This window comes from Scomber scombrus, chromosome 2 (assembly GCF_963691925.1).
Source record: "Scomber scombrus chromosome 2, fScoSco1.1, whole genome shotgun sequence".
Taxonomy (NCBI): domain Eukaryota; kingdom Metazoa; phylum Chordata; class Actinopteri; order Scombriformes; family Scombridae; genus Scomber; species Scomber scombrus.
The window spans coordinates 8,087,203-8,113,885 of record NC_084971.1 but is presented as its reverse complement, the minus strand read 5'-3'; the positions used below and the strand labels follow the sequence as shown (position 1 = coordinate 8,113,885).

At 38.7% G+C, this 26,683-nt stretch overlaps 1 protein-coding gene across 3 annotated transcripts; it reads left to right on the top strand.

Moving 5' to 3' along the window:
- The first annotated feature begins 16,909 nt into the window (after positions 1-16,909).
- On the top strand, positions 16,910-25,775 carry chrna6 (cholinergic receptor, nicotinic, alpha 6). Of its 3 annotated transcripts, none has more exons than XM_062428070.1 (7): positions 16,910-17,041; positions 18,128-18,172; positions 20,634-20,743; positions 21,559-21,766; positions 22,604-23,132; positions 24,151-24,410; positions 25,650-25,775. In XM_062428070.1, the coding sequence occupies exons 2-7, from the start codon at positions 18,146-18,148 to the stop codon at positions 25,773-25,775; spliced, it is 1,260 nt and encodes a 419-aa protein (XP_062284054.1). In that variant the 5' UTR covers positions 16,910-17,041; positions 18,128-18,145. The 3 variants fall into 3 exon arrangements, with proteins under 3 accessions (XP_062284054.1, XP_062284053.1, XP_062284052.1); XM_062428069.1 differs by having other exon boundaries at positions 22,604-23,215; positions 24,141-24,410; XM_062428068.1 differs by having other exon boundaries at positions 22,604-23,215; positions 24,138-24,410.
- The last annotated feature ends 908 nt before the right edge of the window (positions 25,776-26,683 follow it).

Here is a 26,683-nt window from a genome sequence, read left to right as displayed (position 1 = left end):
TATATGTATGACATATGAAGTTGTTCATTGCTATTTTTTTCAAATGTTTCAGACAAAGTCGAACAGTCACATTTCCTCACGTCTCAGCGCATTCTAAAGGTCACTTGAAACAATCTGAGTTGGACAAACCTCATGGGTATTTTCAATAAAAGTCAAAAAATGTTAGTCTTTTTGTGCTTGTATTCAGTTCAGTTCAGTACAGTTTGTGTTGCCATCAATCTGCCACGACTCAGTGAGCAAACGCAGTCCAGACAAAAAGAAAGTGGGAGTTTACTTCTAGAGGACCATAACTTTGGAAGATACACAATGTTTTTAACTAACTCAGACTACTGAAGCCTTATATATAGTTTGGAATTAATGTTTACACTGAACAAAGACATTTTGTCTTCCATCACTTACACTGGACATGCATTAGAAAGCGATATCTGCACGGCCAGTATGGACAAGAGGAGCAATTACACTGACCAGATATGCATAAGCATGTGAATGCTGTTTTAAGTTTAACTACAAAAATGTGAATTTATCTTTTAAACTGAAATTGAAGCAATAAATGTCACAAACTGTGACATTTATTGTTTTTTATTTTGGTCACTTACCTCTTGTCTCGTTTCAGATCCACTTCCTGCCTGTGTGATTGCCTGCCCTATTCTAATGTGTTGCACCTGTGTCTCATTATCTTCCCTCTCCTAGTGTATTTAGTCTGTGTCTTCCTCTCCTTCTGTGCCAGATCTTCTTAGCCTTAGTGTGAGAGTTCCAGTGTTTTTTTGTATTGTGTTTCTAGTGTGTATCGACCAATGCTCTTGTCAATTACTGGTACCTACCTTTTGCCTGCTGGTTTGGATACCTTTGCCTGTTAGACTGATTATCCTAGAGTCTGCTTTGTGGATCCATTATTAGTTTGTGCCTGATGATAAATAGCAATTCACTACATTTATTTTTTTAACCATACAGAAACACTAGGAGCAATTTGGGATTCAAAGACTTACTCAAAAACAACAGGTGAACAGGAAGAGCCACCAACCCTGCAACTGATGACTGACATTTCAGTTGGCTGTAATTTCAATTTCAAGAATAATTTATACTTACAATAAAACCGGATGAAAACTCTTTGTAAATGTGACTCATTTTGAATCAATATCCTGAGGCGATTATCTTTGGCAGCTGTTCACCAATACTCTACAGAGCAGTTATGCTTTATTTCACGGTTGTTCACCAAAAACAACTACCGCCTTCTCTCCTTTCCTTCTACATTACAGTAACAAAGATAGTAATACAGTAGTGCTCATTCAAAAAGAGGATAAGGACAACAAACACTGAATTTGTGCTACATTAGATACAACTAATCTCATTCAATGAAAAACTAAAGCCTTGCAATAAATCATGTGTTTATGAAAACTTTGTTTTTAACCCAATTGTGTTTACTAGGAGTCATTTTTATATCTGTTATGATATTATTCAAAATCCTGACCCACTTTTTAGGAAACAACACATTTTTTGGGGGGAGATTAAGCTTTTAGATTCTCTGTGTAAGATTGTTTGGACACTCAGAATTGTTTGTGAAGAAATATTTGATGATGTTCAATTCTGTTTTATTCAATCACCAATGTCATTTATTTAATGACCATGATATATCATAGCATCACAGTGCAGCCCTTTGCAGAGAGCGCTGCGCATCAAGAGCATTGTTTGGAGAGTCTGATTGATTTTCTGGATGCTGCAGCACTAAACCTCTCTAAAACTAATGTATTCTCCTTCCATATTTCAACCCAGACCTCTTTCCTATATCAGACTATACTGTTTTTCCTTTCTCGGCCAAAGAAGAAAGACATGATATCCACCTCCCTGCCTTCTGGAAGCTTCCAGAAGCCCCCTGATCACTTCCGCTCCATTAAACCCATCTCAGTGAGATGAATATGCCAAGGAGGGGAGAAAAAAGGCTATCCAGATTTCATTACTTGGGGTTGAAAATAAAAGCACTTCTCTCGGGGTCAGGGATGCAGTGCAGATATGCAGACTTGAATAATTCAGGGTGGTCTAAAAGTTCTAGCGAGGGAGACAGATATTTTTATGTGTTGTGTTTCACTTGAGGCAGAAAGATGGCACCAGTGTACGTCATATGAATGAGAGCAGGTGCACGGGGGAGAAAAAAAGCATGTTTAAGGATGTGTGAGGTGGAAGGAGAAAGGTGACAGAAAGCAGGTAAGGGAATACATTTATAGAGCGATGATGAAAAATCAAACACGGCGTGAGGACTGATGGGGAAAGCAGAAGTAAGAAAGTGATTGGTAAATAAAGTTGCGGCTAGAGCGAGAGGAAGTGAAAATGGTGAGATGATGCTGAGGAGAGAGAAGAGGATGACACTAATGGTTTCTGGAGTCAGCGCACCCAGCTTTCACGAAAAACATGAATTAAACATTGCCCGGGGCAGAGCAGCGGGACAGGCTATGGTGCATCAACCTAAACAATCCTGGCAGAAACATTGATTCTCACCTAGTTCCTCATCTAAAACGCTTCTCTAATAAGACTGGCGAAGACAAGCGTGTCATGACGCCACCCTGTGAGCTCAGCACTTGTCAGATGGCGACACCAGCAACAGCAAAAACACATTATCCCTGTTGTGCTTATTCTGTTTTTCTTCTTTTTATGCAGTGTGTGTCTGCAGGGATTAGAATGGGTGAGCCTCCTTCCAATAGCTAAGAAAGGAAGAGAAGGAGAATGGTTTAATTTGTGTTGAAATGAGAGGATTCTGATTGTTGTGACAACACTCAGACAAGAAATAAGCTGTTGTGAAGGTTGATTGTGTTTGTCCTGGTTGATGTGGCCTGAAGGGGGAATGAGAGGTTCTCAAATAAAGTGTGTGTCCATGTGTAGGGAGAAGCACTAGTGTACACACACCTATGCTTCGTATATTCCGAGGATATTTATATACCACATGCCACATCTGGTAGAGTTTCACCTGAGGCAAAACACCAGCAGTTCAGCTGTTTCGCGTAGATATTGTACCGTTTTATACACAGGTCACCACCGCTGACTTGGTAATTGTTTCCTCGACTGTCATCTTATGTTGTTAATTAAATTAATCTAAATTAGATGGATTGGACAAGTGGCACCATGGTTCAGTCGTTTGTACCATATTCCCTGATGTTGTATATCGAAAACCCACTCACAGAACAAATTTAGAATTAACATTAGTACTTTTTCATACTAATAATAGGTCACTGAATTTGTTAAAACCCTTCAGCACACTGGAACATTGTATGTGCACTTTCATGATCTAGTAGACAGTGAACTAGTGAGAATAATTAAATACCACAATTTTGGGTTGAAATTTCAAAATTTACGACATGAAGGTAAACTACCTTTGTCAATTTATCAACATGTTGACTTGGGACAACTATGCATATATGTGTGTGTGTGTGTGTGTGTGTGTGTGTGTGTGTGTGTGTGTGTGTGTGTGTGTGTGTTTGTTTGTTTGTGTGTGTGTGTGTGTGTGTGTGTTTGTTTGTTTGTGTGTGTGTGTGTGTGTGTGTGTGTGTGTGTTTGTTTGTTTGTGTGTGTGTGTGTGTGTGTGTGAATAAGCACGAACAGACTGTTAGGCAGTGGTGGAAGAAGTGTTCACATACTTCATAAAAGTAAAAGTGGCAATACCATGCTGTTAAATCCTCCATTAAAAGTAAAAGTCCTACATTCAAATTGTTAGGTGAGTTAAAGGTATGTAAGTATATTACTTTTATACATTATTTTATTGGGTTATTATCAGTAATTTATTAACGGTGTTGCATTCATGTGTAAGTGGAATTTTACAGCTGTAGATGGTGGATGTGAAGCTAAGTTGAAGTATGTATACAAATGATTTCTATTATAAAAGCTCATCATGCTTCTTTTTTTTTGTAATGGGTAAAACAGCTGTCAAATCAATGTAGTGATGTAAAAGTCACAAAATTCAAATTTCCCTTTGAACGGTAATGAATTAAAATTATAAAGTGGAAAATACTCATGTCATTTACAAGTACATATTCGAATTTAACTAGCGGCTACTTGAGTAAATGTACTTGTTATTTTCCACCACTGCAGGCAGGCAGACACACACACACACACGCACGCGCGCACACACACATCGGTTGTGTCTCGTGCTCTGTCTTCTTTCACCAGTCACTGAAAGCTTGTGTGACGGCTTGACTCGGTTCAGCTCAGCTCGGCTCCGCTAAGCCTTAATTACTCTGTTTGATGACGTCAAACCGAGCGTGGAAAATCACAGGCTAAAATTAAATGTAATCAGCGCGATCCAGAGTGTGGTAAACATGGACACTTTAACAGCGAAGCAGAAACAGTTAAAGTTTCCTCCTTGGCATAGCGCAGTGCTGCAATTTAGTTGCTGAGAAAGAGAGAGCATCTCTAGTCTATGTCTTATCTTTATCTAGTTGATTTAACGCTGTAAAAACAGTCTGAAGTAATGCAACAATTGGCCCTGAACGCATCATACACTGACGTTTCAGAAAGATATATTGCTACGTCTAATTGTCTTAAGCGCCAAAACGTGGCCCCAAAAGTAGCGATGTGTAAACTATCTCTCTAAATAAAGTAAATATTCGTGGTGAAAGTGAGCAGCTCACTTCAGCACCACAAACAGCTCACTGAAACTCACTAGCGCTGTCCGTGGTGCTGAAATGATCTGCGCAGCTGCATCCGCCACTTACAGCATGACAACTTTCTAATACGTTTATATGAGCTTAAATCTGGCTGTGAACGCAACAGCCGTCTGCTACCGAGATACAGCCACGCTTAAAGAGAAATGATTACTGGGCTGCTGATTTTGCTCAACCACAAACAACATAAAGGACAATTTAATGTTCCCCCAATGTGCGTTTTCTTCATTTCTTCACCATTTTTGTCCTGTTTAAACCTACAAAACTACAACACTCGTGAAGGTGTGGTAGGGGGCGCGACTTGGCTTTAGTTACCAGACATCGTTTGCGAACATTCTTCCTGAAATTTAGGGCAAAGTCGTATTAATTAATAATCTTCCTCTTTCCTGTCAGCCACGAAATCAAATCACGCCTATTATCCTTCACAGAAAGTGTCTGGGCGGTTTTTCTCTCCCTGTGTGCGCACTCCATATGGATGCGCCAGAGGGGAGCTTTGCGCTCATACGGGAAGGACGAACCAAGTCAAGTTCGGATCAGATCAGGAAGGAGCGCACCGGCAGAGCTAGACAGACGGCACCAAGGGAGAGACGCACGCTTTCATATCTCACACTGTTTCTTTCTCCCGTCGATTAAACAGACAGAGTTCCTTCAGAGAAAGTGAAGATGATCCCCAAACGAAGCAGGGGAGAGATGCAGCCGGCGGCGAGATGGACTTTGTTGATTCTTATCCTGTGTTTCATGATGCAAGGTAAGAATGATTTATTCCAGGTAGGCTCATATGTCAGATTTTATACTTTCAGAGACGTGAGGAATTTTAGATCATTTGGTTTACTAGAGGATGCGGTGTGAGATTGGCGCATCAGTGCCTGGACACCTTGGAGATTTTGTGATGGTTAGGCAGAAGAATAGTGTGTTCTCTGAAACGCAGCAAGTTTGTTTGTCTTATTCCTTTAGCTAAGAGAAGTCAGCAACAAGGTAGTGGAGTTTCTGTCCAGTGCTTAAAAGCCAAACAAGACTTAACTTTTTAAAAAAATGCTTTATAATTTTGAAAATTACAGAATAATCAGTAAAACAGACAAATGATTTGATGCCAAACTCTAGATGTTTGTCTTGTGAATTCAAACTTATTCAAGATGTCTCTCTCTCTCTCTCTCTCTCTCTCTCTCCCTCCCTCTCTCTCTCTCTCTCTCTCTCTCTCTCTCTCTCTCTCTCTCTCTCTCTCTCTCTCTCTCTCTCTCTCTCTCTCTCTCTCCCTCTCTCCCTCTCTCCCTCTCTCTCTCTTTCTCTCTCACCCTCTCTTCCTCTCTCTCTCGGATCGTGACATAAGCCTTATTCACGATATGGCTTTTGTGTTAACTAGGCCAACAATAAATGAAATGCAGAGGAATTTTGATGAATGCAAATTTTTGTTTTTGAGGCGTGAGTCTTGATTTCAGGAAAGCAAAACAGATTAGAATCTGTATACAGGATCAGTTTCCTTGTTTACAGCTGCTGAGAGTTTGTAGGTTAGGGGCCTGTGCCAACATTGTTTTTTTCAGAGGGCAAATATAGGTTTACAGTCAGGGGAGCTTGGTGGTGTGCAGGAATTTGATAAAAAAAAAAAAACTCTCATGGCAATGCCTGTATTTGAATAAGTCTGATAACCTTCATTTATGAATTACATTAACTGTTGTCATTAGTGGTTTTGTTTCTGTACTTCTTTATGAAAAAATAAAACTATATTTTTTAAAGTTTCAGTTTGAAGATATTTTTGTGAAGTGGGGTCATTTTGAGGTCATTTTTATGGATCTTCACCTCTTCAAAAGGGCTATATTTGGAGTTGAAAAGTTGTCTTTAGGGTTAAGTTTACTGTTGTATGTTTAAGTGAGGTAGGAGTTAACATTATTAATGTGGGGTTGAGATTAGAGTTCGGGAATACTTACAAAAAAACAAGAAAGGGAGCAGTGCTGACAACTGTTTTGGCTGAAGACATTTTAATGGATTGGATAAGGAAGGAGGGAAGGGAGGAAAGTAAGGAGAGAGAGAGGGGGAAAGAAGGAAGGATTTGTAATTATTAAAATGCAACCAGCGACTTTATCACTGACCGCAGCTGAGGCAGAGAGCCTGGATCCGACCTGGAGCCACTCTGTAGAATAGATGCAGAGACGGTAATGATGCAGCGGCATTTCAAAGAATTAACATAAACATTTTGCTCCAAGGGCATAAATAGCAGCTATCTGATTTATGCAAGGTGGCAGATAGGCTCTTTTATGGTTTATCAGCCTCTGCACACATTCTTTATTTCATGTATGACCCTCTTGGCTGTGAGATGTCTGTGTGTGTGTGTGTGTTTTCTCCCACCATCATTCTCTTGTCTTGGGTATTTCGCTCTATAAATATTTTCCAGAGACGCACACGAGGCTAAGTTTGTAGCAGCTGTGAAGTGGAATCTAAATCTGTACATGTGTGCTCACATTTCACCACTCATCTGAAGATGGAGGAACAAGTAAGCTGAACCTAAGTCACTGGCTAGCTAGCAAATGTTAGCCAGCTAGCAAACTATTCATCTCTTCTCCACGTGTGAAAATCTCTGTGTATATTTACAGAACATTTTACACTATCACAAATCTGAGCAACACAACATTTACAAATACAGAAAGGTAATCTCTACAAATTCATAAATCTGCCACCAACTAGAAATTTAAGTACAGTTACAAATCTCAGTGTAAATTTACAGATTTTTACATAATTACGCATCTAAATACTCTACACTGTAAAAACAACACACAAATTCACCAAATGTGAAACTACCCACAATATTGAGTACATTTACATACAAAGCTCTAAGTACATTTATAGATTCTTTCACACAGTCTCCTACATTTTACCTTCATATACAACAAATCTGCACCACAATATCAGAAATGTGTTGCATTAGTAGCTTAAACACAACAAATGAATGTAATGTTCATACTGAGCTTTACATAATTCACTTATTTTTCCTACAATGTCAGCTAGTGACAGCTAATTCATGTTTTTGATGTCATTATTTAGACATAGGTGGTCATGGTTCAGTATTAAAAACATCAAGACTGACTTGAAGCACGTGTATTTAAAAATCTATAACCCCAATGGGTCAGTTTACAGGGATGCTGGAGTCCTGTGCTCTGTGCACTGTCTACATCTTTTCTTCTGTACAGTGTAAAAATGTCACCATTCCTGATTTAGTTTAGTTTCTTCCATCCCATATTTGTGAAACACAGAAATATAAAAACTGTATTTTAGGAGTCTGTTGAATTAATGCACCTACAAACCTGATAATAAATTCAGAGATTTTGACACAACTTTATAAACACATAGTGTACTTTCTTGTCACAGCTACACTTCTGCCACCTAAATATTCTCACCGTCTCCTTCTCACTTCTATTAGAGTCGCACAACTGACAAATCTCTATTTCGATGCAGTCTCCAGCCTGGTCTAGCAAAATTGCAGTTCAGAGTTTACATTTCTACAACTTTAACCATTTGTACGTGCCAAGTTTCAAATTTTATTTTGAAAAGTCATTATTCTAGTGGTGTATCATCACCACATTTAGTAGCATAATACACTACCAGCTCTTTAAAAAAAACAACCTACATTTAAACTGTGACATTGCTTCCTTTGTATGGAAATTTTGCTAAATGAAGGTTAATGTATTTTTAGCTGTAATTTTAGCTTCACACATGCCATCTAATGTGCACGTGAAGGTCCCCTGTACAGTATACCATCAAAACGCATTAACACAGACATAAAGTGTAAACAGTATTTACACATATATAAAGAATATATTTTGCTTTTGGTGGTTTCGGATTGTGTTACTACTAATGTGTTACTTCCGCCTGTAGGTACATCCATGACCATGATGCTGTCCCTTGTATTCAAATAGTGGCTGCTCTCTTAATGTATTTGAATGCATGACTGATCAGTGAAATGTGCGACACCGTCATGAGGTGTGTGTGTTTCTCTGTGTGTGTGTGTAGCTGTGTGTTAACGCTGCTTATATCACAGTAACATTTATAGAGCAGAGCACAGAGCAGAGGGGGGTGTGGCTATACACAAACTGAGTCACAGATAAATGTGTTGAAAGCTCCTCACGCTTCACAACGCTGCAATCATCTGCCTGTTTCATGAACACTCCACCTGTTCATTCGATTTCACAATTTTACCAGTGTGTATAAAGTGTGGGAGGATTTCGACATTTTATATCAGCTATCGACATAGCAAGATTCTTATCATTTTTTTCCACACATGCAAAAACAGGTTTCCCTTATTACCACTTTCCCTAATAACATAAACAGGTGTGCTAACCTAAATAAGACCTAATTTTTAAGAGAATAATATAGCCACTGCTCTTTTACACCTAATCAGGTCGGAATGTATTTTTACAGTTAATAAGAAAACCACTGAAGAGATATTGGACTACAAATGTTGACTTTCTTACATGAAAAATATTCAAATTTATGTAACCCACTTTTTGGAGAGTGTACCTTGAGGGTAAGATGTGCAATTTTCTATTTGATCTGCTCATTTTGAAGGTGTAAAAAGTTAATTTGCTTCCTGCGTGGAAATGTGCGAGATATGCGTGCAGTCTTCTGTGAATGTCAGGAGGCTTTTAATAAAACCACACTGGACATATGTTAGTAACATGGTGTCTACTGCAAAGAGAAAGAAAGGATGGAAAAAAGAAAGATGGAAAGATGTCTGCAGGTTTTGACACAATGTAGTTGTGGTGTATTCTGCTGTCAAAAGCATCAAACACCTTCCTTCCTATTCCATTTACCGGACACACACATACACACACACACACAGGCGCACACACACACACACACACACACACACACACACACACACACACACACACACACACACACACACACACACACACACACACACACACACACACACACACACACACACACAAACACAGACAGACTGTCCTATCATCTCCGGCTCTTTACACCTGTCTCTCACTTCGCTGTGCTTCCACCACACTTTCTCACAAATCTCTCCGGTTCTGTCGCTGTCATCAGCTCTCTGCTTCATCTTACTCAGTTTCATCTCCGCCTTTTCTTCTGTGTCTCTCTCACTCTCTCTGCTTTCCTTCTACTATTTAATCTCTGTCAGTTTATCTCATTTCAACTAAAGCTTTACCAGTGTTTAAAAAAAAAACTCCAGGAAGAGCATTTCAGTTCATGGTAGAGCAGTTACTTCTTTACACAATATTTACCATGCAAGCATTGTACATGATACACACTTTCTTTCTTATCCCTCCATCACTCTCGCTCATTTAAAAGCATTTGCATGCTCAGGGGAAAATGACGCCTAAATGGCTCTCTTACAGTATCCTCTCAGACAGCTCGTGAAATCGTCTCCTCTTCTCCATCGCTCATTATCTGCCCTTCACTCTTCTCTTCTGGCCTCTCTTTCCTCTTCCCATTTCATCATCATCATGAGTGATACCCATCTCTCTAAAAAAAAAAGAAAAAAAAACAATCAGTAAAGACCTCCTAGGTGCATTAAATATCTCATGGGATCTGTATTTGGAGTTACTTGCTTTCTAAGTGAGTTTTGACAGATTCTGTACATTAGGTTAAATAATGAATACTGTACATTTTAGTACATTATATATACACATGCTACTGAAATTACTGTTATATTGAGTCTTCTCTCTCCTTGGGTTTTCCTTATCTTAAACTGTGGCTGGCTTTTTGTAATTTCGCTTTATAAAAGAAGTCTTATCAAGATTAAATCTCAACCAATAATGACAAAGAGTAATGCCAAAAGAAAGGTCAGATTTTCATGCCATGTTTAATCAGCTATTAAATTAGGAGGTGGTCAGTAAGCCTGTCTATGTCCAGGCAGTGGTCAGGAATGAAACGCTGAAGTGATACAGCATCTACATGCAAAACAGTCAGTCGCTAAATTTGCCAAAACTTCTCTTCCATGTAAAACATGACTAACAGTAATAATCAGATGCTGATCAGGAGCCAGTTGTACCACACAAAATTATGTACAGAGAAAGTGTAACTAAATATTTACACCTACTAACTGGAAGGTGAAACTGTTATGTAGCTAACTGAGCTCACTGTTAATATATGACCATTTTAGATTGAAGAGTAAAACATGTTATTGGGAACACGATTGACCATTCTGACCTGACACTTAATCAATACTCTGTTAAATAATGAGGTAAACAGGGAAGATTTCAATTAGCCTACATTTTACAAATAACACACCTACAAAATATCATGCCAATAATGATAAAATAAATAACCTAATGATATGACTTACTGAGGTTAACCTAACTGGATGTTTCCCACTAATAATAAACTAAAAAACTGTGTAAATACAGATAGAACAAAGTAATATCACCATTTACAAAGAATTGTTAGGTAGGTTTAATATACACCCCTCCTCGCCAGAATTGTTTGTACTATTTGAAATTGATATTACATCTCTGGATTCCTGTTTATATAATTGATTTCTTTTGATTGTATAGCCATACAATTGTTCTCTAAAAAACACATTACAAGCTGAGACAGTCCTTAAAGCTGGATTGTGGGACTTTTATATATAAATGAATGTCTGTTACATTCAACCTCTTGCCAAACAAGTTCACACAATGCTGAACAAGCCTATCACTGTCAGGTAGTCTAAATCTCTTTGTATTTCACTGTATACAGAGTTTTAAAATATGGTCTCTGTGGTGACCTTCCCGTGATGGCACAACAATAAAGATGTGTTTTATGTCAACCAGCAATGATTGGTTTGCAACCACAGCAGACTGTCCCAACCGTAGCGTGTCACGAGGGTGGGAACAGGCTCACATAACAAGAGTCGGAGTCTGCAGCGATGATGTCTACAGTGTTTTTGTAATTACTGTCACTGTCAGTAGGGGGAGACAAAAGTTTCACACTGCAAGTTTAAGTTTCATTGGGGTAATCCGATTTAGTAAATCACTATTTTGAAGTTAGGTAGCTGTAGTAAGAATTTAAGAAGGGTTTTATACATAAACTTAGTAACGGATTTGTGAATAACTGGTGTGATCAAGACCAGAACTGTGTATAAAAAAACGTTCCTACTAATTCAACATGAATCCACAAAATTCCAAGTTGCCACCAGCACGTCAACACAAGTACTGTATTCTTGAATGTGAGTTGGACAATTCCACACACAAATGTAACAAAATCCACAGGTTTCTTGATTTCAGACAGAAGCAGACATAAGCAAGCTTTTAATTTCTAGCCAATTAGAGCTGAAAGCATCAGAGAGCAACTCTAGTTAGCTAGCTAACTAATTAATGTAAACTCCATGAACTGAACTAGTTGAAAAACTTTATTTTAATCCATCCAGGGTGGACAAGTGAACTTTTCTTTGTTTATTTAATCTGTAATGTACCCCGTTATTGATAAACTCCTTGGAAGTAATAGGGTACTCTGTGTGGGTTGCTAGTTATGGTTGCTAAGCTAAGATTGGACCAATTGTTTTTCTAGGGGAGGGATTTAACGAAATGTTAATTTTCAAATTATTTCATGGTTATTTAGTTGGAACAAAGGTAATTTGTGATCATAATTCATTTATAAATTGTACCTTTGCGTGAAATGAAACATACTTCCATATACTCTCTGTTATATTAATCATTTGTCACCCTTTTACCTTTTCGTCATTTGATATGTTAATTTTTCCATGATGAAAGCAGCCAGTGGAAGTTAGATTGGTAGACTAATATTTGGAAACATGGAGAGAGGGAGGGAGAGGGGATGGAAATGTGATAAATTCAGATGAAAGTGGGTAAAACCTGGCTCATTTTCTGTCATAATTGGTTCTTTTATGATTCTGAATGTGAAATTCATCTGACCATGTCAAATGTGTGTATGTGTGTGTGCACATGTCTGTGTGTGAGCGTGTGAGTGTAGGATCCGGTTTTGATCAAAGAACTGGTTTAGTCCATGGACGCGTAGCAGAGAGCAGCTCTGCCTTTGTAATTATACTAACAAGCAGATGAAGCACCATGACAGTCAATTTTGGATCATCTAATTCCTCCCCTTCTTTTCATTTATCTTCTAATTAAAATCACCTTCTTTCTTTGCTTCCTTCTATTCTGCTTGTCTGAAAATTCTGCTGTAAACATTGTGTATTGGAATGTTTCCTTTTTCGCTAAAGATGGATGACGTGTTAAGCACCATGCTCCTTTTAAACTCTATTTAGCATAGCATTAGCGCACGCTAGGCAGCTACCAAACAGACGGCTATGAAGTCTGGATTCACATAATCTGCTGAGTGACATCTTAAGAAGGCTTTACCTCCAGTCTGTTTCCTCTCCTCTCCTTTTCTCTCCTCTCCTGTTTTTTTTTCTTTCTTTCTTTTTTTTTTTACTCCTCTTGTTCTTTTCTCTAGAGGGCTGTCACCAGGAGTTCAGCACCAGTTGGGTTTCTGGTGTCACTACTGTCTGCACAAAGAGGGTTATCTCCTGCCTTTGAGGGAGGAATCTCGATGTAATAGGGTCAGCACTGTTTCATCATTAAGATTTCAAGGCCTTCTCTAAAGAAGTCATTTTAATTAAGAGATTTTTTTCCTCATCTTTCCCAAATACAATTTGCCTGTTTTTTAGTCAAATGAGGAGAGGCACCAAATTATTTAAAAAAAGAGTTAAAGGCAAAATGTGCTGGTGTCCTTGAGGTGACACTAATGCTCCTCAATGGTAGACTTCTGCTTCCTGTACTTCTTAGTGTCTTTGTTTCCTCATTTGTCTTGTAGTTTTTTCTTTCTTTCTTTCTTTGTCACTTTTGTACATTCCTTCTCCAATCCAAATCTCTCTTACTCTCCCCCATTGAACAGCTTTGAGATCTGCCATGCAGAGGAGAACATAGTATTGAGCTAGATATTAATAGAGAGTGATGGGGAGTGAGTGCAGTTTCTATGTGACAACACCTAGGGCACTGGGGGGTCTTGAAGGAGGAAGAGTGGGTGATCATCTTCACAAACACCAGCAGTGGTAACCATCGTGACTCAGTTGGCTTCAAGGCAGCAAAACAGTGTGGAGAACTTTCCACTCGTCTCTTTTCATATGTTCACTTTGAAACTTTCTTGGCTTACACAACCAACAATTCCGGGTTTATATTGGTACAATGTGATTTTTACTCATGGTCAACACAATAACTACATTTGAAGTTACCACCAATGGTTATTATAATTACAATTCAATCTCTAAAACTGTTCTGCTGTCAAAAAATAGCCAGGTCTGGTTTTATAGATGCATTTTTGCAATCACTGGCAGTGCTATACTCACTGACAAATACATTGCGTTTCTTTAAGTGCTTCTAACTTAACAGTAACCCATGTTTGTCCAGATGAATGGTTTTAATGTGAAGATGCAGTAATAGGAAATGTGTGATTTGCATTAGCGGTAACTTCATACCACTCTGATACTGTGGTGTAAGAAGAGTGAATGAGAAATCTATGTACAATGGTTAAGTCAAAGCCAACTGAACTTATTTTAGATTCTTGAAGGCGTATACAGTAACGCTGGCTTACATACATTTCATGCATTGTTTGCTTTGAATCCCCTGTACGTAGGAAGATCATTTTAATCCTGGTGGAAATGGTGGACTCTGCCACAAATGACTATATATGGAGGAATTTAAACAATGTAAATGAACTGAATGACTAATGCAGAAAAAAATTGTCAAGGATTATAACTGTAATGCAGTGCTTGAAAACTGACCAATGAGATGACCGATCACTTAATCAAAATCCAATCATTAGCATGCATGATGTTATGCATACTTCACTGACAGATGAGGTCATTCATCTAGTGTACCAGAGTTCTTCTTTTTAGTTTAATTGTGCCTAATAACAAACTAAAACCTCAGATCAAGTGATGGCTAAAAAACAGCCTCACCTCCTGTACGGCAAGCTATGTTAAAATAGCTTGCCGTACATTCTTCACTTGGTAGTCATATTGTGCCTCAGGCCTTCTGGGCTCCTGGATAATTAGTAAATATATAAATATATACATATTCATGATTTGGTTATGTATACAACACTTAAACAGCAGTCTAGTCAAGCACATACCTATATTTAGGTAATTCATAATAAATTGTGTACTCATACAGGATAAACCACCACAGTTGCCAACACTTAGTTGGGAGAAGAGAAGAGGACATGCTTGTCATAATGATTTATCTCCAGTTCTATTTAAGCTTAAATGAAATTCTATTCCAGGATATCTTGAATATGGGATTATACTGCATGCTCATACCTCTACCCAAATAAGCAGAAAGCAATTACTCACTGGACCGCAAAGAACTTTATTAATTCAGGTCAGTTCCAATGGTTTTCAATGACGAAAACTTTTCATGAGGGAACAGATAAGTATCAAAATATTCATATAAAAAGACATTGTTCCTCTAAAATATGCCCACTCCTTCCATGTTGTACTAGAGTTCTCCTCAATTCAGAAATTCAGAACCTCCACTCTGACTTTGAGGCCTAACAGAAGAAAATATAGACATATGACTCTGCCATGCACATCATTGAGGTTCAAAGTTCTCCTGATGTTGGACTCATGAATATTGACTGAAGCCACGACAAGAAAGGCCTCTAATTTCCTAGACATTACCTTGGAGTCCCTTGTTGCCTCCCAGACTGTATGCCTTACTATTGGCATGTAATAGTTCCACCAAGGAGAGCAACAGTGGTGTTGGTTGTCTTCCATTTGTACCCCATCTGCTTGATAGTCAACTGGTGGAGTCCAAACTGTTTGGAAATGGTTTTGTAACCCTTTCCAGGCTGATGAGTATCAACATCTCTTCTTCTATGGTCCTCAGAAATCTCCTTTGTTGAAGACATGACAACACACTTGTGAAGCTCAGGTTTTGATAGTAAAGACTCAGATTTCTCCTATTTAGATAAGGCAGGGCCTCAAGGACTCACCATTGATTGAAACACCTGACTCTAATTTCCCCTTCAAATGACTTGATAATCCTAGAGGATCAAATATTTTTGCCACACACAAATATGTAATATTGGATCTTCAATAAATAAACAAACAAACAAACAAGTTTAAGGTTTTTGTCTCATTTGTCTAATTCGTGTGTCTTTATATAGTTTTAGGACTTGCAGGGAAATCCAATCACGTGTAAGGTCACATTTATGCAATAATAGAGCAAATGTTAAAGGGTTCACAAACTTTTAAGCAGCGCTGTATTAGTCCTTGTGAAGTACATGTTCTACAAATAAGTTGCCTACAATGCACTCTGGATTCCAATATGGCTATGTGATAACAAGCTGTGAACAGCAGTATTGAAGAGCTGCACTGAGATCAGTTATGAAATGGTCACCCCGGCTACTGTGGTGTCAGTGCTGTTGGAATTTGTCATAAAGGCTAGTATTAGATGAATAAGATTAAGAGTTGGTTTGTTTAATGGTGGTTTAAGATTTGTAGTTATAATAGCTGACAATAAGCTAACAATGGTGGTGAATGGTGAATGAAAACCTTACAGTGGGTGGAGGTCTATAAGGACAGAAGGTCTATAACCCTGGTGATGGGTTTGGAATCAGGTAATGAAAAAGGTCTCCTGGGAAACTGAACTAAATTGATATATATTGAAGCAGTGAGAATGGAATCAGGTGTGTCAGTCAGGTCAGGGTGAAAGGTCGTTCCTGAATAAAGTGATGAGCTTCTTCTCCTTTTTTCATATTCTCTGTCAGAGCAGTAACAGAATCTCAATGTACGAGTATATTCCTGCAGAGAATGAGAAAGCAGAAAATATTTCATAATCCCAAACCATTCAGAATGAAAATGGTTGCTCTGCTTCTTAACTTAACAGTGTTCAATGCTATGACCCCATACAGAAAACTAAGAGTAAAAGAAAAAGTAGAGTTTTAACTCTGATGATCTGGAAAGAGGATCTATGATCTAAAAATACTTTTTAATAGATGATTAATCAAATGTCATGAAAAAATGATTCCACAAACTCAAAGGACTTCTTCATGTGACGCAGCATCAAAATTGGAAGATCTATTTTTCTCTCAGTTCATTATTTGTAGCATGACTTGATTTGATAAAAATCTACTTGAAGGACTGTGGGTGACTGTGGTTAACTGTTATCTGTCGCTGATTAGGAATGGCAGTATTAGCCTTTCAGAATCTTGGACACGGATTTGAGCTGAATTTGTTTTGCTTTTGCATGCTATCAGTGTTTTTCTAATGCTGCTTTTCATCTCTTCCCTCAGACTGCTTCTCATCCAAGGCAGAGGACCGACTGTTCAGGAAGCTGTTCAGAAGATATAACCAGTTCATCAGACCAGTGGAGAATGTCTCCGACCCTGTCACAGTGGAGTTTGAGGTCTCCATTTCGCAGCTGGTCAAAGTTGTAAGCTTTACACGTACACACAGAGGAATTGAAGAGATTTAAGCACCTTTGCACATTCTTTTCATACAGCTCTGTCTTGTTTTGTGTGTATCGACAACGCATCCAAAATACAGTTTCACTTAAAGCCTCCTCTCTGCAGCATGTTTGAGTCTGTGTGAACTGTGAGACATAATCCAACAAGCATCTTGATCATATTCCCTACCTTTGAAACAGAAAAGGCGAACGATAAGTGGCAGAATGAGAAAAGTGAAAGCAGAAAGTCTTTATTTAGTCTGTTCAATTTCACGGATTCTGAGAATGTCAGGCAGTGTTGTTATACACTGCTGTTTTGCTTTGGCAATGTTAAGTTAGATGCAGGGGTGGGGGTGGGGTGGGGGGGGGGGGGGGGGGTGATGGAGAGAGGGTATGCTGCACATCCCCCCCGTGAAAAGAGGTTTTCAGCTCAGAATGGAAATCCTCAGATTAAGAGAAAATTGCCTGCAGGAGCCTTTTTACAGACTCAACTGATATGTAGCTATATCTGCTTGCTCGGCAAGGTGAGATTACTCTAAAGGTGAGTGTGCAGATGTGCACGTGTGTGGGCGTGTGTGCTCTGACTGAATGTGTCACTATGTGTGTGTATGTATATATGTGTGTGTGTGACCGTACACATACAGTATTTTCTCAAGTGTCTGCTTGTATACATGTGGCTGATGCATCTATGTATGCGGTTCATGTGGAATTCTGGGAGTCACAGGACTGCAAATCAAAACTGAATCAGGGTCACACAGGGAGGTCAAGAGGGGGGGGGGTGACATCTCTAACCCTTTCATCTATTATTAACTCACTCACGGTTGACCTTTACTGTCAATCATCCAGCTCTACAGAGGACACAGATTTCAAGACAAATTCCATTTCTTTCAAAATTCGTGGATTAGTTTTTCTTCTTTTAACACTGCATATAGTGTGTTCTCTCTCTCTCAAACACCCCCGTGCACACACACACACACACGCACACACGCACACACGCACACACACACACACACACAAACAGAGACATATTTCTGCTGCCTAACAAGATATCTTCCTTCTCTGCCTCTCTTGCAGGATGAGGTGAATCAGATCATGGAAACAAATTTATGGCTCAGACATGTAAGTACACACACACACACACACACACACACACACACACACACACAAACACACACACACACACACACACACACACACACACACACACACACACACACACACACACACACACACACACACACACACACACAAACACAAACAAACACACACTTCCACTGGCCTAACCGTACATAGACAGAGGGAAGTGATCAATGTTAGCATTATGGTTAGTCACACTCTGTCTCTCAGCAGATCTATAGCCACAGACCCTGAACTCCTGACCTCACGCAGCCAGCTATCCTCCCAAATAACTCATTTTGTCTCTGTCGTCCAAAGCGCCACCTTTCTCATACCTTTTTCACCCCTCTTTTACCCTGTCCCCAATCTGTATTTCCCTTTTAAAACTTGCTGTAAATATCACAGACATCCGGATTTAAATCGGCGTCTAATTGTTGATGAACAGCTGTTGGATGCTGATATGATTCAATGATGGATAAGATGATGCTTTGATTTCTGAGCTCTCCAATTAAAATACATTGAAAGGTCTGTGTCGGCTGATTTTATTTGTTGTTTATAAAAGGCTGGGCTGTTTATTTATTACAAGGCATCACTAATGAGAAGCTGTGTCAACACCACAGTCACTGATAAACACTCTGGATTGCAGCCAGTGGATTTACAGTGGAAGCCATTTTAGAAAGCCCCCCCTCCCTCCCCCTTGATGAATTTATTGCATCTTCTCTGCAGCAACTCTGCAGGGGACTCCTTCTGTAACTGTATACAGTGTTTGTACTCTTTATACATCAAAAAACAAGCTCAACTGACTACTTTTATGTAAGGGATAAGACATATTAAGCTGTAATTTTATAAAATGAAAAGTGCTCGCAACAGAGGCAGAATTTAAGAATCATTTCTCTCTCTCCTTGCTCTAACCTCTGAAAAACATATTCTTTTTTCCCATCTCTTTATATCTCCCCTCTTTATCCTGTATCCCTTTTTGTCCACTTTATTGTCATTCCCTCCTTTTCATTTATTTCTCTTTTTTTTGCCAGTCACTACAGGAGAGACTGTACAAAATTTATTGGAGTGGGGAAGGAAGCTGAACCTTATATTGTACTTAAAAACAACAACAACAATAACACTGTTAATTATTAATCAACTTCGCCTCAACTTCAGGAAAAAAGACTAATCTTCCCACCCAACTTAAAAGCAGGCATAAAAAGGAGAAATATATACAATTTAAGATGGTGTATCCATAGATAGACATCTGTGGTCTTGAAAAATTGTGAAACAATACAAATGGAAGAACACACTCATTAGAAGTATTCTTCTTCTTATTCATGTTATTATTCATGTTGTTATTATTATTATTATTATTATTATTATTATTATTATTATTATTATTATTATTATTATTATTATTGTCATGGTTATTTCCACATTTAAGGGTAATATAACAGGAGCTTGCATCCTGCTATTATTGCCATTCTCTAATTTTTGGACCAAGAATGATTAAATGAAAGGTTGTTAGGCAACCACTGTCACTAAATTAATTAACCTATGACTTACTAGTTGATTATGAGGGGTGGGGGTGGGTTTGAGTACCTAGCTAGCTGTTTAACATTCTGTCATGATTGTTATACTTCATAAAACAAAACTATACATTAAATATTCCCACCGATTTTTAGGAACTGTGTGATGTTGTCTTTGCTAGAATATCATTGAACTGAATAGAAAATAGAAAGTAAATGTGGAATCACTGGCATTTTGTAAACAGTAAGCCACATGACTCTTCCTATCAGGAATTACATCTCCAGCCAATCATATTGTTAACTCCCTGGGTAGATAAATGGGAAAGCCAGTGTAGCATGAAGTGGTTAATTAAACTGCTCCCAGGTCATATGGGTATTAATCCGCCTTGCTAATGAATGAATTCATCTTGAATGACATGCAAATATAGCCAAGACTAATGGCTCCACGGCTCATGAAATGTTACCCGCAGGTATGTTGATAGAATAGCAAGTGAACACACTCCTCCTTTAATTCTGTCAGCGAGCTATTTACTTAAATACTCTACTTCTCGCTGAACTGCTCTGTATACAGATGATAATTTTATAGTAAATGATATTTGGTTACTGAACTGATGCACTTGGGCTGTATTACCAGGAGGATGTACATCAAAATGCTAAATTTAGCCAATTTTTCAGTGAGAAAACAATGAAAGCACTCCACAAATGTTTCAAATTGCTCAGTAAAACGAGTTTCAGTCTATCAACATTAGATTTTTTCCTATAACATCATTATTTGGCTCCATAACATCAAAGGAAGGTTTGCCTGCAGTATAAATATGTAATTCAAAATATTCCCATGAAAGGGGGAGGGGGGTCTCCAGTGACTAGTACTGTCTGCAGTGCACAATGAAAAACCCAAAACAGATGGTTGACTCCCAATTTATTCACAGTGGTTGTCTCCTGGTCTCTTTCAGATATGGAATGACTACAAGCTGCGATGGATGCCGGTTGAATTTGATGGAATTGAGTTCATTCGGGTTCCATCAAATAAGATCTGGAGACCCGACATTGTGCTCTACAACAAGTGAGACTGTCATCATCATTACCATGATCAGTGTGACTGGCAAACATTATAAGATACTGTCATCACCAGAAAAAACGACAGCATTGTTTTGGTCAACCTGCCATGATGGTGATAACCTGATGAACATTAGTTGCTAATGAGCCCGATATTTCTCTTAAGAGTTGGGAGAGACCAAAACAGAGCTAAAAGGAGAATGAATGTTGAACTTCACCAGAAACTTCACTTCAAATAAATACTAATGTAGCTCTACCGAATGTGTTTAAAAAGACAACTGCTTGCTAACATGTTTGCCATACCAACCTTATTGGGAGATAATACATCAATATTGTGTTTATTACTTGTTCACTGCCCCTAATTGGCAAAAAAATCTAACTTGTACTGTAATAACATCCCAGCTGCACAGAAATAACACAGACATATGCTAATGCCTTGTCTATTGTTCACTAGGCAGTGGGTTTGTGCTGTGCTCTATTCACTGTACTTCTCTTCACTTAATTGTGGACTCATTTTTTCTTTTCTACTTACAATAGTGACTTATAACATTAATCAAAGGCAATTTTATTCCTCACAATGAGATGTAATGCAGCTTTCATTGTCCTCTGTCGTTTAATCCTAATGTTCTTTCTCCTCCATGACCTCACCTTATTATCTTCTCCCCTCTCTTGTGTTTCATTTTCTCCTCACCTTTTTCTTCCATTGTTTGACATCTCTGCCTTCTTCTAACCTTTGTGTCTTATTCAAAACTCACATATGCTTGTATCATAATCGCTTCATACCGTATTCACACATTAATAACACACACACCTCATATACAGTGCTGTAGGTGATTTCCTGGTGGAAGATAAGACCAAGGCTCTGCTTAAGTTTGATGGTACCATCACTTGGGTCCCTCCAGCCATTTTCAAATCCTCTTGCCCCATGGACATCACCTACTTCCCCTTCGACTATCAGAACTGCTCCATGAAGTTCGGTTCTTGGACTTATGACAAAGCCAAGATTGACCTGGTTCTTATTGGGTCTAAGGTCAGTTTTTGTGACTGTGTTTAAGTCTGGCGTAACTATCAGCTACATTCTTTATTTCTTTTCTTTTTTTTGGCCTATATTTTTAGCTCATCCGATTAGATATTGCATGTAGTGCATGTATGGCTAATAAAGGTGAACTCCATCGATTTTAAACATAAAGTTCAGTTTATTTGTCATGATGGGCACTACTCAGATTATGAATACTGTTGAATTATGTAGCTCTGCAGGGAGAGTCTAAAATAACGCTGATGATGTCATAAGGGTAACTTTAAAATAATAATTGACACATCATTTACAGCATAAACTGTGGGGCAAAAAGAGGACATTTAGGATGCTAATGAATTTAAGCTTGACCCATATGAGGAACAGTTACAAGTCAGCATATTGAACTTTGCTTCTTCAATATTTATCATTCTTTTTTTGTTCAATATTAAATCACTGGAGTACCCCTTTATATATACATTTTAAATATATGTACTATGAAATATAAATCCGAATGAAAGTAAAATTAGAAGACAAAATACAACCAGTCTAATCATCTTTTTATTTTTAATAGGATAATCAGTGTCTGTGTTTGCATTTTACTATAAAACATTATCCTTATTCACTCTATTCACCGTAAACTACAGTAACCAGTGTTTTTGTTGGAGCAACATCTCTTTTGTGCATGTGGGCATAAAATCCAGGTTTGAAGTTGTTTTGCGCCATCTTACATTATCCATATTTATCAGAGAATTTAAACTAAAAACTGAAACCATGAGCATCATATGTATTTTTTTGATAGTTTGTGTTAAATCATTACGTGACTTTGATTTAACATTTGTATCCATCATATAGGTGAACCTGAAAGACTTCTGGGAGAGTGGCGAGTGGGAAATCATTGATGCTCCGGGCTACAAGCATGATATCAAATACAACTGCTGTGAGGAGATCTACCCAGACATCACCTACTCCTTCTACATCCGGCGGCTTCCTCTCTTCTACACCATCAACCTCATCATCCCTTGCCTCCTCATCTCTTTCCTCACAGTGCTGGTTTTCTATCTCCCGTCTGACTGTGGAGAGAAGGTCACGCTCTGTATCTCTGTCCTGCTCTCCCTCACTGTGTTCCTGCTCGTTATCACCGAGACCATCCCCTCGACATCGCTGGTCATCCCACTGATTGGAGAGTACCTGCTCTTCACCATGATCTTTGTCACACTCAGCATTGTCATCACCGTGTTCGTGCTGAACGTACATTACCGCACGCCAATGACCCACACTATGCCGGGCTGGGTGCGCTCAGTGTTTCTCAAAGTGCTGCCGAGGATTATGTTGATGCGGAGACCGATTGATGAAGACAGCAAGGCTGGGGGGTTGGACAGCAGTGGGGAGGCAGGAGGAGCTGGAGGGGGAGGAGGAGGCGGAGGAGGGAAAGGAGGGAAGAAGAGGAAGAATAGTTTAATGCAGGTAAGGGTTCCCCATCCCACAACATCCAGTTATCTTGTTGACCACTTTAGCAAGATTCTGTCACTAGTGTCACCTCTGGACCGATTCAATAAGCCAATAAGGTTGGATAAAGTTATTATTTTGCAATTCACAATTAGTCCTACGTCATGACCAACTGAATCTAAGTCAAGTGTAACTGCTAAACTTTGTGTATTCGAGTCCCAAACAAATCATTATGCACCTTCACCAAACTCAGAACATAGGTTTGATTCCATTGTGTTTCAATTAATGATAGCGAAGAGGCAGGGAGGCTTTGACCTATACAGTACACTTAATTCTCTCTTGTGGAATGTACTTCTTCATGGTTGGGTGATTCCTACTGAGTCTCAATGTATGGTGGGCGTTAAAAGACAAGTCAATATACCATCTGAAAGCTAGTCAATCAAGTGAGAACCACCGTGGATTAATGTAGATCTCTTATGTGTATACTATGGAAGAACAGTTGAGGGAAAAATCTGAACTGCTATCAAGGAGTCAAAACATACGAAAGCATATAAAATGTATTCCCCCTTCTTGGAAGCATACCTCTAATAGCTTCCACCAAAAAAAAGGTTTTTCTAACATTTGACAGCTGGCTTGTCAGATCATACACAGTCTCTTTCATCTTGATCTATTATTCTATGCTATAACCCCTTTGGATTTTGCTACTGTCTAACAATCTTTTAACACAATGTATATATGGTATGTTTCAATTCATTTATGGTCAACACTGAGAGCTACGTGGAAGAACTGCTTGAATGTCTCCAAAGAAGTTGAAAAGAAGTTAGTTAATGTTGTACTGCCAGGATCCCAGATATGTAGTCCAGAGACCCCAATATTTTATATTAAAAATATACAGGAAATTAATCAGAAACTGAAACCATTTTCTTATTGTGATCTTCAGCAGGTTGGAGGAGGTTCCCTAAACTGTCTAGAGTTTGGGGACAGTAAACTATCCCCAATGGAGGGCTGCACTGGGAAGAAATGCCCTTGCCCCTGCCAGCATGGTAATGAGACCCCAGAAACAACAGATACGGGGAAGATTACACGTCAGCTTAGTCCACAGAGCATCAGTACAGTGGTGGCTTTTTCTGTGGTGTCACCAGAGATCAAACAGGCCATCGAGAGCGTCAAGTACATAGCTGAAAACATGAGAAGCCGCAACAAGGCAAAAGAGGTGAGTTATTGTTACATTTATTTCACATCGTTTATCTTATATTCAAATTTCAATTAAAAAAGTTGTCAGTTTTAATCATGGAGATCAGAAGTATGATGATTGCTATCAGACACTTGGCTTGGTGATATAGCATATGATGAAACAGAAACACCAGAAGGTGGTGGCCACCTATGACACTGCTAGATTTCATAGCCCTGAACATACTTGAAGTTATTTGTTTGTTTTCTAGCTCTTGGTCCCATTAAGGTTGAATACACCCAACCACATATCTTTTGCAACATCTTAAAGGATCATTATCTTAACAGCTTGGGTCCATTTTTTCATAGTTTTTGGCTGTCATTCAGTAATAATACTAAACAACTATAATGACACCATACTCATCAAGCAAATTGCTAAGTATTTGGTGGCACCACTAAGAAGTCATATGGGCTTTTTTACAGTGTTACTTTAAAATAAAGTGATTTAGATAATCATGACAACCTTTACTGTTACTCCAATATGACGATATTCACATTGTACAGTCTTGTTACTGTAAATTCTATTTTGAGTCTTACCATTTCAGGAAATACAACAGTTGACAAAACTTCAGAATCAAGTCACCCAGGAAATATAATGTTCCAGTGTTTCAAAACTCCATATAAACCTGCTGTCTCTTATGCAAGCAAATACACACCAAGCATTTTCTATGCATAATGCATTTATGCAAAAAGGCATGCAGTGTTGGCCTTGGAGAGCTCTGCTGTGATTCCTGATTCTTGGTGCAAATCCTGACCAGCTCCAGAAGTTGACAATAGTGTTAGTTAGCACCAAATAATTTTAGATTTTAGTAGAGATCTCTCCCTTCCTTCTCTGTCAGTTATAAATACAGTGGGTGAAATTTCCCCAAGGGGACAAGGAGCCTTTGATATGCAAAACTTGTGGCTCAATCAGCTTTGTCAAAACGTCTGTCGCTTCTTTCGACACTGTGGTTTGAATGTGATTATCATAGTAATTTTCTCCTTTGTTAATTATGTATCAATTTCTGTTGGCTTACAAGGTATGCTCAACTCTTTTCTCTCTTCTTCTTTTTTTGTCTTTCCTTTTGTCTATCCTTGCTGTGTAATCCTTACATCACCCCACCAACTCCCACAACCTCCCACCCTTTTCTTCTCACTGTGCACCTCTCTTCACCTCCACATTACATCTCCATTTGTCACCATCTTCTCACACTTTTTGTTTTGCCCCCTCCCTCGCTCACAGGTGGAGGATGACTGGAAGTACGTTGCCATGGTGATTGATAGAATCTTCCTTTGGGTGTTTGTGACCGTGTGCGTCTTGGGAACCGTGGGCCTCTTCCTCCAGCCTCTTTGTGGCTTCGTCTCATAACTGCTAACCAGTCAGGGTTCACTGCTACCCTGTGTTGACCATTTTCAACAAGTGACTAGCTTACAGTTCCCAGTTGGCATATCAGAAGAAAGACTTTTGAGTCCTATTAGCAGTCCTAAGCACTATTTGATGTGAAGGTTTTGCAATTAGCCTTTTGCAGAGAGCAGTAACTTGAGAGTTGAGAGAAAAAAAGGGTTTGAACTGCGAAACAGATTCTAAGGTTGTTATGCCTTAATGTCTTTTAAGGCTGTATATTTTACCCCAACTACATTGCCATAGAACCTACAGAATAACTAAAAATGCTAATATTGCACCATGCCTTTGTATAATATTAATGGAAAACAAGGGGATGATGTAGTATCTACAAACAAAGTGTGTTCTTTCAGATTCAGTGTCTATTTTAACTAGTCTAGAAAAATAAACTTTACTTCTTTTGTTTGCAGTTCATACGGTAGTTCACAGGAATTAAATGTATATCTCTGTTTTGCTTGGTGTCTGTCTACGTCTACTTTCATTGAAATCAATACAAAATAATTCAATACCTTGAATATGTGATTTAAAGGTAACTTAACCACATCAAATTGCATGAATTCCATTAGAGTCAAACGCTGAACTGGTTACTGCTACTCTGCTAAGATAGTTACGTTAGCTTTAGCAGGATTTTTTTACAGTTACTGCCACATTTAGTGATGCAAAAATAATTAATGAATTGCTGTGGTTTCAGTCCATTAACTGGATAGTATCCAATTCAAGGTAACAACTGGAACGAATCAATAAACACATTTAGTTTTAGATTTAGCTAAAGCTAGCAATGGCTATCTCACCAGTTAGCTTTGACTTGATGTGGCTTTCCAGCTTTAGCTGTGTTAGCTAGTTGACTGTGCCTCTGTGGCAGAGTGGAGTAAGTG